The sequence below is a fragment of the Scomber scombrus genome, chromosome 8 (genome assembly GCF_963691925.1).
Source record: "Scomber scombrus chromosome 8, fScoSco1.1, whole genome shotgun sequence".
NCBI lineage: Eukaryota > Metazoa > Chordata > Actinopteri > Scombriformes > Scombridae > Scomber > Scomber scombrus.
In genome coordinates, this window is record NC_084977.1 from 1,256,032 (window position 1) to 1,273,921 (window position 17,890).

The following is a 17,890-nucleotide window of genomic DNA, read 5'->3' on the forward strand; positions in this document are numbered from 1 at the left end:
TTCAGTTTTATCATAGATTTTCCCATGGTTAAAATGACTGGTGTGATCCACTGGTGTGAGAGTGAATTAACAGTGGATCAAACACCAAATGTTTATTGAGAAATACAAACTGAAAACTGACAAAACACACCACTGTCAACATTAAACGCTACAATATGACAAAGTAACTGTGCACATCTTTGTGCCACTGTTGCTTCAGCGTTTGAATTGAAAAAAACAACATAGGATATACAGTGTGTGACAGCAGTGGCTTTTATCTGTTCTCTGCCCACAATGACATTCTTTCCTGTTGACAAATGAGAGCACAGTTTAAGACTGAGCTCTCTATGTTGAAAAAAAAAAAGAAATTCTCTGGGTACAGAGGAGGCAACTGCTTACCATTGTAAACTGCAAAAAGTGTAATTCACAGGAATCATAATGGCAAATTCTATTATTCTATTCTGAGCTTCAATCTTTTTCTTCTTCATGAAAACATCTCTGCACACCTGAATATGTGACAAATACACTGAGGAAAAGCACAGCCTGAATAAAAATGAGCTGAGGAATATAACGTTTATTTTCATTTTTATTCATATAAACAATGGCTAAAATCTGTGGTGTGTGTTATGTGAAAGGAGTCATTCATAGAGACAAATCCACACAGACACTGCATGGTGGGAAATCAGTGTTACACAACCTAAAGCAGGTTTACCCGTGTGAGGTTGTTCTACAGGCTACCTCAAATATACACTGACAGATTTACCTGACATTTGAAACCCTCAACCACATGAGCCAGTTTTGCAAGACCTGACAATTTGCCAGACCTGTATGCAGGAGCAGATCCTGTTGGACAGAGAGCAAACAGCAATAGTACCTACTGTAGGTAGGATGGAACACCAGCTTTCAGCTATAGTCTTAACCAAACATGAACCCATGCTTGTAGCTGGGTGGAATTGCTTTAATGTCTGCTGTATAGTCACTGATTGACAGCTTTGATTGACAGTTGGTGTTCCTCATAACTCAGGGACTTGCACTGAGTCAGAGTACTGTTAGCACAATGTAGCTAAGGTAACTAATGTTAACCCATGTGTGCACCACTTGGTGTTCCCAGGAAGCTAGTGATAGCTTGGGTCTGAGGTAGTGGGGCATGTTTCCAGGGCGTGAAAGGAAACACCTCACACTCCTTATTTGGAAGGTCTTGGCTACAAATGGAAAACATGGCGCCAACCATAAGCTACAACTCTGAGATTCAAACTGGCTCCAGTGTAAACGGGTGTCGTTACAGCTTGTTAAGTCTATCTTTATACAGTCTATGGTCTAAACACACACACACTGATCTTGCCAAAACTCCTCTCAACGCAAACAAGCTTGAGACTCCTGAGGAACAGGAGACTCCCTGCCTCTGTATCTGTGTAAGTGAATGCACTGCAGGACTTGGGAGCATACAGTGTGTGTGTGTGTGTGTGTGTGTGTGTGTGGGGGGGGGTGTATCTGTGGTTAGGGGTCAGAGGTGGTTAGCCTGCAGTGTGACACTCACCACTGGGTGGTTTGGGTCTTGGGGGAACACTTTTTTTTGGTGGCAGAGCTGGTGTGTCATTCTTCCTGCTGAATGGATCGTCCACAAACACCGGCTGAGAAAAAAAGTGAGGTTGTAGTTTATTAACACTGAACAGTAACAAAAAAATCGATATTATATCATCTGTCTAACAGGCACTAATTACACAGCTGTCCAAGAGGAGCTGAACAGATAAAGATAATGTTGCTAAAGTATAGGTTCAGATTTTTTTAAGCAACTCAGGTACAGTGAAAGAGGTTTTCCTCTCTGTAATCATTCCTCCTGTTCATACTGACTATTAATACATCTCCTTTAAATGTGCTTTCAATGGAAGTGATGGAGGACTAAATCCACAGTGTGTCCACACAGTCATTTAAAAAGTAGATGATCAGCTTCTATTGAGCTTCATCAGTGTGAGTTAGTCATATCAAGTGATATCTGACACATTTACAGTCTTTTTAGCATCAAATTCCCTCTTAGTGTTTCCCTGTTGAGCTGTGGTGGAAGTATAGTAACAAAAAGAAGAACGTTGGTACTAAAAACACTGTAACATTGAAACATAGAAGATGAAGATTTGACTCATTTGGACTGAAGATACATTTTTAAACACATTATTACACAGAAGGAGGACTGTGGATTTAGTCCTCCATCACTTCCATTGTAAGTGTATTATGAAGAGATCTTCTAATGGTCAGTATGAACAGGAGGAATGACTACAGTAAGAAACACAGGTTTCAGTGTATATCTAGGCACCTGACTGTTGTTTTAAGACATTGAAATATTGTGAATCCATTATTTAAGAGACATTTTAGTATCACTTGTATCCAATGGGAGGCTACTGGATAATACAGTGCTGCTTGAAATTTTGTGAACCCTTCAGAATTAGCTCAATTTCTGCTGTGTATGTTTATTTATTGAGGGAAATGATCCAGTCTTACATATTTGTGTGTGTGTGGCAAACATTTGTGATTCTCTAGGATTATCAATTTATTTAACAAGGTTTGTGGAAGTGTTCCACCAAAAAATAGTTATTCATGTTATGGAACAGCTGAGTCAAAGTCCTGACTGTAATCCAATAGAAATACTGTGGAAGGACCTGAAGCAGGCAGTCAACCAACATCTCTGAGCTGAGTTATTCTGTGAGGAGGAATGGGCTAAAATTCCTTGAGTTGATATGCAAGGCTGATAAACAGTTACAGGAAACATTTGGTTGAAGTTATTGCTGGAAATGGGGATCATACTAGTTACTGAAAACAAGGGTTCACATACTTTTGCCTTACACAAATATGTAAGATTTGATAATTTTCCTCAATAAATGAATCATTTCAGTGTTCTTGTCTCATTTGTTTAGTTGGGTTCTATGTATCTAGCTTCAGGACTTAGCCCATATTTATGCAGATATAGAGAAAAAGGGTTCACAAACTTAAGCAGCACTGTATATCTATCTGCACACCCCAGGCTTCAAAAAAGAAAAGTGTGTGTTCAGGATGAGTTTTGGCCCCTGGTACCTTGGTAGTACTCTGGTAGTCTGGCAGCCAGCTGGCTCGGCCTTCAAAAGGGTCTCTGGTTTTCGACATTTGGCTGAAGTCTGCAAATCCAGCCGAGCTGTTACTGCCGCTGCTGAACGAACTGCTGCCAAATGGATCCAACGTGCCAAACAGGTCTGAAAATCACACAGACTTAGATCTATGGTTTGATTTCAGGCCATACCTCACCTCATTAATATGTGAAGAAGCAAAAATATTAGATATACGTAACAAAACAGTCAAATCCATGCAGACGACATGCCTCAAGCACACCCACTGAACCAGGTTTTAAGTGTCAGCCAATAATATACCGGTCACCAATATATTGTGCTAAAACCAACATTGTAACCTAGACAGTTCCTCCAATCAATGTGGCACTCAAGCTGACCCACAGCACCATACAAAGAATGTAACTACCACTGCCAGACATCAAATAAGACATTACTAAACTGATGTCAGTCTGACCTCCAACAGGGTTGGCGGATATGAAGATATCTATTATAGGATGAAAGACATTTGCATACCATTTTGTCTATATTTTCCTGAACTGCTTTCCTCAGGACCTAAACATACTGTACCATTCTTTACTATAACTTTATACTTAAATATACTATTTTTCTTTGGTAGGAGATGGTGTGCATTAATGATCAGGACTGTTTTATGGCAATACTGGATACTAGAGAGTAAACACACCTTTGATGGTTGGTTCATTTTAGAGACCAAACATGTTGATGTCAGTGAATAAGAATGAAATCATACCTGGTCCTTTGGGTTTTGGGTTGCTTGAAGAGAAAGGATCATTGCTTGTGAAATGACTGGTTTGCTGCTGGAGGAAAAAGAAGATGCATCCTGTTACAGTTTGTCCTCAACTGTTTAGATGGACTGTTAACAAAAAACACTGTCCAAACAGCAAATATTCCTAAGGATGTTGTATTCTCAAAACTCTTCAAACTCTTCATACAATAAATAAAATCACATACTGGTGTGTGAAATAAAATCCTAAATTCACACATATTCTGTCTTTTAATGGAGATCTAAAATCTAAACATTTTAGGCAGCTTGGCTACTTACACCAGGGCATCACACTTACTAAATTATTCTAAAATGTCAAACACTTTAATACATTTTTTTTGAGGAATACAGACCACTGCTATTCTTACCAATATCTATCTGTTTGATAGTCGCTGCACTACAGACTGATGAAACTCACATTGTCCAACAGATATTGGAATAAAATTGGGCAACTTTTCCCTCTATAGATTTGACCTTTTTACATTCACAGTGGTTTTTCGTACTTTCTTTGCATCCATGTTAAAAAAAAAAAAAGGACTGTACTTATATAGCGCCTTTCTAGTCTTTTCGACCACTCAAAGCGCTTTACACTACAACTCATTCACCCATTCACACACATTCATACACTGTTGGCACAGCAACGGGAGCAATTAGGGGTTAAGTGTCTTGCCCAAGGACACATCGACATGTGGACTGGAGGAGCCGGGAATCGAACCGCCAATCCTCCAATTGGAGGACGACCGCTCTACCTCCTGAGCCACAGCCGCCCCTGTATTTTGCCAAACACCAGGTAGCCAAGCCGTTGTCCCCATTTACATTCTGATTATAGTCAAATCAAAGGAAATAGATTTTGATTGTGGGGAGAAGGCTCACATGAAATCAATACTAGTAATTAGTGTCTGCACTAATTCATTGTATGAAGGGAAAGGAAAACTGTTAAACTAACCAGTGAAAGTGAATGCTTTTGAAGTGGTGATCACTGAATCTCTGCATTTGAGGTCTTGGAATACAGTTAGTTACCAGAAATCAAGAGCCTCTAACAGCAGCAAATCCAAACTCAACGGTTACATGGAATTTTAAAAAAAGATACAATTTCCACAGCAAAATGTAAATATTAAGACATTAATATATTAATATAAGACATTATATTGTCTATCAGACCTTTATCGAAATGACACATGGCATGTGTGGAGGTGGGTGTGGTTTGGGCAGTCAGCTGTAGGAAAGAGAGGCTGAGCACCAGGTGAGATGATGATCTCAGCTGGGCTGAGTTGACTAATCAAGCTCTCTTTGTCTCTACAGTGATGGCTGGACTGAGTCAGTGTAGCAAAAAGAAAAGCGCAAAGTTTATGTTTAGGTTTTGGTGTTTTAAGTCTGTAGTGTTGGTGTAGACAGGACTGGGCACCAGGCGGCAGCACACGGGGGCTCCACGATTAATTAGTTGTCAAATAAAAAGTCTAAATGACACCAGTCTCTTTGTGTTCTCTGCTGGGGAAAACCCATTGTGGTAGCATCTCTGCTACAGCATGCAATCACAGTGTACAGGTAATTCACAATAAGCAATTATCTTAAAATCTGTGCCACTATTGTGATTCTATACATTTCTATAAATCACTATTCCATGTTCCGGCCTCAAATCAACAACAAGTACCTTGGAAGGTAACGTGGCACTTTTACTGAAGGGGTCTGGTGTGGAGAAGGGATCCATCTTTGTGGTCTTCTTGAAGAAATCTTCTGATGAAGCCTTGAATGGATCTGTCTCTTTAAAGGGGTCTCCTCCAAAAGGATCTGCACCACAAATTAGAAACAACTTCAGCTACTGAATGTCTGGCTGTAGACTACCTACACATCCCCCTCTTCATGGCACATACAAATACCACTGCTTCCTGTTTGGGATCATTATTTGTGTTTGATAGTGTACAGAATTTCCATAATAAAGTCACCTCATTAAAACTTTCAAATTGAGACGCACTCTTTCTCCCTCACTGGAAAATCCACAATGTTTGAATATACAAATATTTGCCATTTTAAAAATTCCCACCTGTGTAAGTGTCATGCTGGATCATACCTGGCTAGTGATGTCATAAATGCTGTTCATGTGTGTGTGTGTTAAACTGATTAAAGGTGAGCACAGAGAAACCTCCCTCCTTAAGCATATTAATCTAAAAAAGTGAACTGTGAACACATCATTCTGCACAGTGAAGAGAACACCACCACAGTGAAGGAAAAAGAGGATATACACACAGGCGGGGGAGTTAACCAGACCACAGAACTAGGGACTGTGCTCTGACTTCAAATGACAGATGCCAATTTTTCCAACAGAAGTTTTGATGAGAGGGCCTCTACTTATGATCAGCAGTAGAATGGGTTTTGCTATGATATTTCTGGACTGATGAAGGCCTTGCAGGTTAAAATGTTGCATTCATAAAAACTGACGAGCTTGCAAATTTCAGTGTGTGGGCAGCCTCTATTTTTCCTTAGTTGATGCTTTCTGTCCTGCACTCGTAACCCACTAAGGTTGGATGTGCACACACCTTCTTTTGCTTTGAAATGCAGTGAGCCATTGTTTTCCTAAGGAGGGGACAAAGATGCCAAACCACACAGTACAACTTTGACATTGTTTGTTAATGACATTTCAATATGCAACCAAAAAGATGACAGTTGTCCATGATGAGACTTGAAATGGAAATATTATCAAGTGCAGAGACCCTTAAGCATTCTTTTTTTCTGGGTTGTGATCCACCCAAGGATTGTTCAAAGTCACCAGGAAGTCACCAATAGACAGTTCTTAGGCAACAGTAGTTAAGGATTATGTTTTAGTAACAGCTTCACTGCACTATCACATCTGTCATATTTGTTTCACTCCTGCACCACAGTTTATCAGAATTTTGACCACATGTTGCCTGCATTCTTTCCTGAGTGAAGCATCAGCATCTACTGTCAGTGCAATTATTAAATATTCCTCAGAAATTCTAAGGAAAATGATTTGAAATGTGGGGTTAGGGAGTAAGCAGCACAAGAGAAACTACTAACAGCCTAAGTAGTTCCACTAGCCAGCTGTGGGCAGACCTCTCTGTAAAGTCTGATTCCGATAAGAGGCACACTGCAGGTCATGACCTCAGGACTGGGTATGAGACCAGAGTTACAGATACCAGTGGGTTTTTTTGTTCAAACCTCAGATACCATCTAGATCTGACAGAGATGTTTTGCTGGATTAAATGTTTGCAGTCAAGATGGATATTATCTTTGGATTACATAGAAAATGTAACAAGTGCCTGGGTTTGCATTTGATTTACACATGAGAAAACCAAATCCAAGGTATGGAATAAACAAGTAATAATAGGCTGTGTAGAGCAGAGTAGAGGGCATGAGCCTGAGAAAGTCCATGTGATCACAGAGTACATCTGGGTGTGAAGTCTTACTTCTATCACTGATCTCCATCTACTGAGCAGAGAAGTGAAACTCTACAATATCACTCAAGAGGGAAGTGTGACAAAAGTCACAGTTGCACACATGGCTGTTTCACACATTACCATGAAAAGAAAAGGCTGCCACCACAAGCACAAACATGGATGTGTGACTGTTACTTCAGGGCTCAAAAGCCATTTATATGGAATCTGGATTTATACTATTGTTTTTATAAGGGATCAGAGTGGGATCATTTTCTTGGGTTAAGGAAGTCAATATGTAGGAATTTAACGCTTTCCTTCACAAGTGGTAACATGAGAGTTATAACTGACAGAACTCCTGATGCATGTATTCCTGGTTATCCAGGGGCCGGAGAGAATACGGCACAGGCAATTTATTTATCAATATCATATTTAGAAATGGATGAGGTTTGTAAGTGTTTATAGTTATTGTTTTCTTAATTTATGTCGCTTTTCCACTACACAGTTCCAGCACGACTCGCCTCCATCCTCCATCAGTCCCACGTATAATAATGTAACGCCTTTATCCTCCATCAGTCCCACGTATAATAATGTAACGCCTTTATCCTCCATCAGTCCCACATATAATAATGTAACGCCTCCATCCTCCATCAGTCCCACGTATAATAATGTAACGCCTCCATCCTCCATCAGTCCCACGTATAATAATGTAACGCCTCCATCCTCCATCAGTCCCACATATAATAATGTAACACCTCCATCCTCCATCAGTCCCATCTATAATAATGTAACGCCTCCATCCTCCATCAGTCCCATGTATAATAATGTAACGCCTCCATCCTCCATCAGTCCCACGTATAATAATGTAACGCCTCCATCCTCCATCAGTCCCACGTATAATAATGTAACGCCTCCATCCTCCATCAGTCCCACGTATAATAATGTAACGCCTTTATCCTCCATCAGTCCCACGTATAATAATGTAACGCCTCCATCCTCCATCAGTCCCACGTATAATAATGTAACGCCTCCATCCTCCATCAGTCCCACGTATAATAATGTAACGCCTCCATCCTCCATCAGTCCCACGTATAATAATGTAACATCTCCATCCTCCATCAGTCCCACGTATAATAATGTAACGCCTCCATCCTCCATCAGTCCCACGTATAATAATGTAACATCTCCATCCTCCATCAGTCCCACGTATAATAATGTAACGCCTCCATCCTCCATCAGTCCCACGTATAATAATATAACGCCTCCATCCTCCATCAGTCCCACGTATAATAATATAACGCCTCCATCCTCCATCAGTCCCACGTATAATAATGTAACGCCGCCCTCCATCCTCCATCAGTCCCACGTATAATAATGTAACGCCTCCATCCTCCATCAGTCCCACGTATAATAATGTAACACCTCCATCCTCCATCAGTCCCACGTATAATAATGTAACGCCTCCATCCTCCATCGGTCCCACGTTTAATAATGTAGGGTGGGGCGGGTTTATGCTCCGGTGTGTAACCGTGCTATTGTGATTTTCAGACCCGCCCACTAAATCCTGAACACAGACATCTTGAAACACAGTTTGTGGAGCCTAGCTCCACAATTCTAATCTAAATGGTTGAAATGCTTTTTATACATTTTTTAGAAATATATTCATGACCTATTTAATGTGTTTAGAAGAAAATGTCTGAATTCACTTTACACTTTAAGTTCCGTGTGCGCTGTGACTGGTCAGAGGAGCTCTGTATAAGCAGCTGCTGTGAGGGAGGACAGATACTTGGATGAGGTGAGGACATTTATATTAATTTGATAAAGTTAAACGTGAAGTAGTTTGCTGTTGGCTTCCCGACTTTAAAAAAGACGAGAGATAAAAAGTCAGAGACAGAGAGAGCGGTGGTCTGGTGAGAGTGAATGACAGAGAGAGAGAGAGAGAGACAGAGAGAGAGAGAGAGAGAGAGAGAGAGAGAAAAAGAGAGAGAGAAAAAGAGAGAGAGAGACAGAGAGAGAGAGATGACTGGTGAATGACAGAGAGAGAGAGATGACTGGTGAATGACAGAGAGAGAGAGATGACTGGTGAATGACAGAGAGAGAGATGACCGGTGAATGACAGAGAGAGAGAGATGACTGGTGAATGACAGAGAGAGAGAGATGACCGGTGACTGACAGAGAGAGAGAGATGACCGGTGACTGACAGGAATAAAACTGTTTTCTGATTAATGATGGTTTAATGTAAGCCTATAAACACAGCTGTATATGATCCTGTCTAAATGTGACCCATTCGCTTTTTAAAAAAATCCGGCCCATAACAGATCCTGCAGATATAATTGTGAAACGTAAATCACTCCACAGTATTAAATACAGACATTATTCTACATTAGATGATTGTCTGGTCCAAATTCCACATATAATTCTCATTTATTTGCAGCGCGATTTATAAGTAGTTAGTGACATGATCAAACACTAAGTGAAGTTCTCAATGAAATGGAAGGAAACTAAACTTTTGCACGTTTGTTGTTGTTGTCATGGCAACATATCTTATAGGTTAAATCACATAATATTATATGATAATATTAGTATTTAATATGTTATTAATGAGTTTATACATGTATTTATTTATTTGACGTTTTTCCTGCCGGACATATACACATTATACCGGCCAAAAGCCAGCATATACCGGCTAACGTGAACCCTGGTTGTGACTCTGTCAGCTTGTTTTATACATGTCATTAATGGATTAATTATAGCAGTAAGCTCATAGAACAAGATAGTTATATAGTGGTATAACATATAGTGGTATAAGAAAAACATGCCTGAGTTCTGCTCCCCCATGTAAGTGCCTGTGGATGCTGATGGCTGCTTTGCAAAAGGGTCATTTTGGAAAGGGTCACCTACAGTACAGGAGAGGAATGGAGCAGAGAGGGAAGAGCAGGAAGAAAACAAAGTGGAGGAGTGGAGGGAGATACAGACGACAGTCAGAGAACAACACAAGCTGGAAACAAATAAGCTGTTCAGAGGAAGGAAAACATAAGATAAATAGAGTCAAGGAAGAGAAGAATAAATATCCAGAGGAGAAGAGAAAGACGATCACTGATAGAGATGGGGAATGAGAACCTTTGAAAGGGTCTGTTTTGAAAGGGTCTTCAGAGTGGAAGGGGTCAGTGTGAAGCTCCTGAGACTGGTTGTTGAACACGGATGGCTTCACTTTAAATGGATCCTCCTGTGACAAAGAAAAGAAAAAGACAAAGATGATTTAGTTAATTTATTGGGTTTTACAAGTGGTCAACAGGGTTTCCTTTTCTGCACATCTAACTATATTAGGTATATTAGCAGAGAGGGAAGAGCAGGAAGAAAACAAAGTGGAGGAGTGGAGGGAGATACAGATGACAGTCAGAGAACAACACAAGCTGGAAATAAATAAGCTGTCCAGAGGAAGGAAAACATAAGATAAATATGTTTGCTTGCAAACACATGGAGTGTCAGTTTGCAAGGTGCATCCCTCTCCTCATTTTATATGCATTTATAGGAAAATATATAACAGACGTTGATCGTGTTCCCTACTGGATTTGCTAAGGTCAAGCAATGCAACAGTCAGTTTTGGAGGAGAAATTCTGTTTCTGAAGACTAGGCGTAAAATGAGTGCAGAAGAGATTTATACAAGCCATACAGAAGGTTGAGGTTGAAGAAGAAACATGACTATACCTTTGTGCTACAGAAATCTAAAACCTGATTCTTAGAAAAAAAAGAAAGTTATTATCACTGAACATAACAACCATTTGTTTTGTAACAGCAAACATAATGAAGTGCTAGATTATTTGCGACATTTCAGGTGTGATCATTTTCATCTTTACCTCCACATGAAGTGACTTACTGATATTAGCATGTCACCAAGTCTCAACCAATACATTTGGGAATAGAAATTATGACTGAAACTAAGACAATGAAACCAAAATTGTGACAAAAAGTATCCTTTCATAATCTTCCACTCAGCCTAAGTTGCAGGAATCAACGTTAAGAGCTACTTCCATGAGTGTGTAGGGAGAGCAAAGTCTGCACCATTTACACCACCTGACTGCACGCACAAATACACATACTGTACACACACTGCCCCCTTTCCATGAAGCTAGAATTTCACTTTAAAAACACAGAAGCAATTTCCATTCTTTTGCAGTTTTCCTTTTTCTGTATGATCTCTGCTGCTCTTACTCAAAACCTTCTGGAGAGGAAGCCCTTGTCTGGACTGCCGCATTCCTCTGTGTGTGTGTGTGTGTGTGTGTGTGTGTGTGTATAAATACATAGGGACTTTTCTTCGTGTGCCGTGTATGCTTCATTTACAGATCTCCACTGACCCCACTGTTGATCTATAGTTGATCAACTATAATATTTCATATGTTTGCATTTAATGCAGCAGTTATGTGCATTTTGTTTATGTACAATAGTCAAACTGATTACTCTGAATTAAATGGAGACTGAAAAGTGTCAAAACACTGGAACTTGTGTGAATTTGCTGAGGATAGAAATTCTGAATAACAATGTTTGCCAGGTGTGAGAGGGACTGAGCCAAGGTAATGATGTTATTACAACTAAACTGTAGGATTAGATCAGTGCGGGGGAACTCTTAAAGGCCCGAAGGCTCCGACTCTGCAGGGAACACAATGGAAAACATGGAGAAATAATAACCAGGGTTTTAGTAAAAGACAGCTCAGATGACAGAAGTGACAGCAAAGGATTTGGCCAGCTGCAGTATGCAAACTTGCTGCTAATCTCTCGTCTAGATGATAATAAGCCTCAACAAAGAGGAGGAAGTGAGAGAAGTTATGTAAAGAGTCAGGAACATAGGATGATTGGGTCAATTACAGTCTAAAATGGTTGGTATGTAAATAGCTAATGGTATAACTGTCTAAATAATGTAGAATCATGCTCAGTATTGTATTTAGTCATGTATATATTTAAAAACATCACCTACATTCCTCTGTTCTGTCATTAATGTCATGTTTTACAGCTTGATCACAGTTTAATGGATTTGGCTGGCAATTCTACATGTATCTTATTGTCAACAAATCTCATGTGTAGAACCAAACCAACAAGCCTCTGGGGCAAAGGAACATGTCACCCAGTAAGCAGTGAGGCTCAGTGAAATGTTTTTCTATGGCACAGAGGAGTAAGATATATCAGGCATTGGATACAAACACAATACTTCTCAATAGATCAGTTTATTGTTTTGAGATTTGTTGACAATAAGGTACATGTAGAACATTGCCAGCCACATCCTATAAAAAATATATAGGGACATACATAGGTTACATATTTTTTAGCAACTGTCACTTACTACAATATCAGCCTATGGACACAAATTGTCATTAAGAGTGTGCACTGCACTAACAGAGAATGTTAAAGACTAAACTATCTGTCTTTGAGAACCACAACAGCTTAAATGGCCCTTTCTAAACCTGACACAAAGACTCTACCTGATAGTCTCTGAACTACAGCAAGAAAAAACAAAATGATTTTTGGTTAAATGGCTGACTGATAATTTATTAATATAACTGAACTGATTAAACTCCAGCCTGTCTGCCTCCTCCAGGACATGGTCAGCTATCTCTGCTTCCTGTTGTGCTTCCTACTCTGCTTCAGCTCTCCTGGCTCACCTGAGAAAAAGAGGCTGCATATGTGAATCCCTCCTCTGTTATCACTGTTAAATATGACACTTTTAAAATGAAACAATTTGATTTAAAATCAATTTCGTGGTTGAGTCATCCCACATAGTTTCAGTCGATTTCTCCCTCAGATTTCTCTCATTAGATAAGTATGAGACGTATAGAAAGTGAGTTTGGTTCATCTACAATATGACTTTTCTCAACAGACGTGTATGTTATGAATATAAAGGCACTACACACAAAAAATTAAAGAAAAACTACAGATTAAAAGACTTTAATAGTTACTGAAGAGTTGTTGTTTTTTACTGTATAAAATGCAGCTAAATTTGAATCATCATCAGTGTTGGGCACGTTACTTTGAAAAAGTAATTAATTATAGTTACTCATTACTCCCAGAGTTAGTAACTGAGTAACAGTAACAACACAGAGCTATCAGGACGCTTTGCTCTCACACGTGCTGCATTGATAGTCACATAAACCATAAACACACACACGCACAGTCACTTTCTAGCGCGCACTCGCTCCAGATTCGGGGAGATATGCTGGAGATGTGCTGAACACGTCCTACTCTGTCTTTGGTTATGCCCTTAAGTGCAGCCAGTGTTTGGCAGGGAGACAGAGAGAGAGAAGCACCTGTTCGGGCGGAAACCGCTTCAGTGAGGTCTGAAGAAGTAACGCTGCATTTTTTGGCGGTAACGGCGTTGTAACGGGGGGAACAGTAATTCATTTGATTACTCGTTACTGAAAAAAGTAACGCCGTTAGTCCCATCACTGATCATCATACATCTAAGATATCACGACTTTTAGGCCTGTTATTAGTAAAACTGAATATATGACTTTTATGTTTCAGGACCTGTAGACCTGCCTGTATTTATCCAGGTTAAAGAGTCAGTTATAGTCCCAAAAAAGTCCTACAGCACCACCCAAGTGTTCAAAGCTAAATGATGGTGTCTTGTAATACGTTTAAAGTATATAGTTATATACTTTTCTCTTTTGAAAATTACACCTCAGTCTCAATGGGACTAAACTGATTAAATAAAGGTTTCTGTTGCACTGTGTTCTACTTCACAATTATCTCCTGTACTACCACACAGTCACACCCACAACAAGAGAAAGAGGACCAGTGGGCAGGATTTAGTGCCATCTAACAGTGAGACTGAAAATTGCAACCAACTGAACAGCCCTGCTCTCCCCTTCTAAGCATGTAGAAGAACCTACATTGGCCACAAAACTCATGAAAAACATGGACGTCAGTGTTTGGTTTTTCTGTTCTAGGCTACTGTAGAAACAGGGTGGTACAACATGGCAGGCTCCCTGTGTAAATATAAAGGGCTCATTCTTACGGAACAAAGACACAACTATTCCTATTTTCAAGTTACCAGCTCAACAGGTTGTAGTGTTTATGCTTTTTATTTGAAATGTATTAAATCCAATTGAAAACATGTGCCAGTCAGTAAATGGTCTTTTTTGTTGAGATTTGATGTTGTGTACCGGACAAGTGTGTAAAATATTCCATCGTTATTTCATCTGCTGTTAAAAGGAAGTTTTTTCTTGCCACTGTCACCAAGTGCTTGTTCATGTGGGAATGTTGGGTCTCTTTAAAATTAAACCTGAAGAGTACGGTTTAGACCTGCTCTATGTGTAAAGTGCCTTGAGATGACTTTGTTATGATTTGGCGCTATACAAATAAAGATGATTGATTGATTGAAAAGTAGAAAACTTCTCTTGGAAAAAACACAGATTCTTTTTTTCTTTTTTCTTTTTTTTCCCAGTAGTTGAAAGGGAATGTGAGGGGAGGGGAGTGAGTTGTAATAGAGATCCTGACCTGTGGTGCTCTCACCATGGCAGGGAATCCTCCATTCTCTCTGTCGCTGAAGCCCTCGCTCATGTCGGCCAGGTTGGTCATACTGCCTCCATGGGTTCCATTCAAGGTGCTGTTGTACTGCTCAATGCTTTTAGAGACTTCCTGTTGGCTGTCTTGAATCTGAGACAACTTACTGCGAGCCTGCAGGACACACACACACATAGCACATAGACACATAGATACAATACTGCATGATACTTTTAAAACACTGACAGCAGCAGTCACACCTCCAGCTGAACAGAAGGTCCACTTCAAATATCTTAAAGTCAGTTCAACCAAATGACCAAAGCAAATGTGTTCAAAAGACATAAATTCACTAGAGAGCAAATTGTAAAACAAAATAAATAAGTTTAAAAAGACAACCCACACTAACTTAAAAAAAATGGTACTCTTATATACAGGTTCATTCTTAATATGATTTGAGTGACGTATTATATATAATCTAATATTATATAATCTGTACAAAGTCTTAGTTACTGTAGTTTCCAGATGTTTTCCTCACACTGATTCCTCACAGTAATCTATCGATTCAAAGCAGCAATTTACTGTGTGCATTTGTCATTTAACGATCAATGGGCCAGATGCAAGAATATGTTCGTATTTTTCTTCTTAAATCTGTCGTACTTTTTTCGTGAGGTTGAATTTACGAGTGAGCCACGTCGGATTCACCAAACACTCGTATCACCAGGAAACAGTCGTAAATGACCTTCGTAAACATGATGAATCCCACCTGTTCTAAATGAACGCGCGTTCCAGAGAATAGTAAATTAACATGAATGACGCCCCCAAAATACCAAATAAGGTCAGACGATCGACAGGTTGTGGAGAAGCTCCATTCATGAAAATGGCACTAAAGACTAAGAATAAGAACTTTACGAGCTCTCAGACTGAGGTCCCGCTCTCAGAAATAGATCAACAGAAACACAGATTATTATTTAGTGTTAGTGGAATTAAAGGTCCTGAGAAAGACAAAGAATGAGGAAAAATGACCCGTGCTGTGAACGCTGTCTCAGCTGTTGCACCGTCACAGAAATAAAAAACAAAAATAACTGAGCATGAATTATGTCATCAGCCAGGGAGTTAAACTATTAATTCAATAAGCAACATTTCAATTAAATGAATAACAGTTATTAATAAATAGTCAGTTTATATTGTGGAAAAGTAACTGTGTAAAAGTCGCTTTGTAGTTTCGGCCACTAGTATTTATATTGTAAACTTGCATTATATCATAGTTTCAATTGTCAATTTAAATGACTGATATATCTAGGTAAATTGTTAAATAGCCTACTTCTTTATACTAAATAGCCTAATTATTTTAAAAACAGAGTAATGTCATCATGATTATGGATTCAGAAGTGCAATTTAATGAACGGGACATAATATACACTTGCTCATTACATCCCCTGTAGTTCACACCCATTACTCAGGGGTCTCTAAAATACTGACAATATAATAATCGCTCAGCCTGCGGATCTATATTATTCATTTCTCTGTTAAGTGGTAGTCAGCATACAGTGATGTTAAAAAGAAAATACAAGTCAGTTGATTCTGAAGCTCAACTGCTGATGTGGACTGCTGTCAGCACAGACCTGCTAACACCCGGGATGACAACGCAGGGCAAGCCGGCAGAAGAAGTTGGAGATGAGGGTAACAGTTCAACAGCTCCTCTCTGTGTATTTGATGATGCTGATAAACTACAGTAGGTTACATCACTCTGTAGAGTATAGAGTATAGCTACCGTATCGTGCTTGGCTGTATTGTATCATACAGTGTTGTTTGGTCTTGATACCCGTGTGGAGGTGTTATGTCTTCATTAAGTGATTATCATATCTTGCTTATAGTATATGATGTCATCCCCCCGCCGAAAAATTTGAGTTCCCCCAAAAGACATGATATCGTTGGCACGCTGCCATTAGACAATTAGACAGTAACAGTCGTGTTTTATTGCTTTGGAGGACTGCAGGTTGGTTGTGCGTGAGAGGTACGACAGGTCTGCACCACTCGTACATTGTGTTCGTACCTAAGAGAAAATCCAAAATACGAGGAAATTGGTGAATGCGGCAAATCCTCGTAAATCACTCGTACGCATTGTTTAAGAACAAATCTGTGCGTACGAGTGGTTCTTGCATCTGGCCCATTGTGTATCATTCTACATTAAATGTGTTAAAACGTGGCACATTCCCTTTGGAACTACTTTTTCCCCAAAAAATATGAAATCTGTTTTAAGAGTCTTGTGTGGATTATTTACAGTAACAAAGAAAAAAGTGCTGTGAGTAAATGTTAAATGGACTGTACTTATATAGCAATTTTCTAGTCTTCAAACCACTCAAAGGGCTTTTACACTACAAGTCACATTCAACCCATTCACACACTGATGACAGGATCAATAAAGTTGTCTGAATCTGAATCATCACACAAAAACACTCACACACTGCTGGCACAGCCATCAGGAGTAAATTGGGCTTCAGTATATTGCCCAAGGACCCTTCAAAATGTGCACTGGAGGAGCCGGGAATCTGATCTTCCTGAGCTAAAGCCGCCCCAGTGCCACATATTAAAATCCATTCACCTCCATTTTGGAGTGAAGACAGAAATCTCAAGGACAGATATCTTAAAACCTGAAATCTAAACTATTAGCATAAACAGATGCCACTTCAGGAAAGAGAGAAAACAGGTGTTTTGTAATTTTGGTGAACAAAATGCTTTAAATTCCCTCCTCAGTTTTCTCCTTCATTTAGTGGCTTTAAATAGCACATTTCTTTATACAGGACATTTATTTAGTGATCATTTTGCTTGAATATGGCAGTTTGGAACTTGCCAAGTTGAATGGTATTATAGTATTACACTGCAGGAGACGTTTCCATGAATGTTTTATATTATACTTTTTTCCCTCTGAAAATACTTGTTGGACTCAACTGTAACTGACAGGAATTGGAATTCTTTCCAGACACCTTTAAAGCCTGCACAGGTTTTCATACTCAGCGGGCAGAAATTTGGCTTAGTATCGTTTTAGGGTGTATCCTCCTAACATAGAGACATGCTGGCATTTAATATGAGATAGGAAATGGATTCAGACCTATGATGCTTTTGGCATATCACATGTGCTATAGTTGTCTAAACTG

The 17,890-nt window shown here is 39.4% G+C and overlaps 1 protein-coding gene across 5 annotated transcripts in view; it reads right to left on the minus strand.

Moving 5' to 3' along the window:
* LOC133984367 (epidermal growth factor receptor substrate 15-like 1) overlaps positions 1–17,890 on the minus strand; it is a 51,813-nt gene that overhangs the window by 16,319 nt on the left and 17,604 nt on the right. Inside the window, exons 18-24 of one of the 5 annotated variants that reach the window (XM_062423655.1) lie at positions 14,745–14,909; positions 10,362–10,467; positions 10,088–10,138; positions 5,504–5,640; positions 3,820–3,886; positions 3,043–3,197; positions 1,517–1,610 (exon numbers count right to left, since the gene is read on the minus strand). In XM_062423655.1, the coding sequence (XP_062279639.1) occupies positions 1,517–1,610; positions 3,043–3,197; positions 3,820–3,886; positions 5,504–5,640; positions 10,088–10,138; positions 10,362–10,467; positions 14,745–14,909 (775 nt within the window). Of the gene's footprint in view, positions 1–1,516; positions 1,611–3,042; positions 3,198–3,819; positions 3,887–5,503; positions 5,641–10,087; positions 10,139–10,361; positions 10,468–12,624; positions 12,896–14,729; positions 14,910–17,890 lie in introns of those variants that run through there. The other 4 variants (XM_062423653.1, XM_062423652.1, XM_062423651.1 and 1 more) reach the window with 4 other exon arrangements.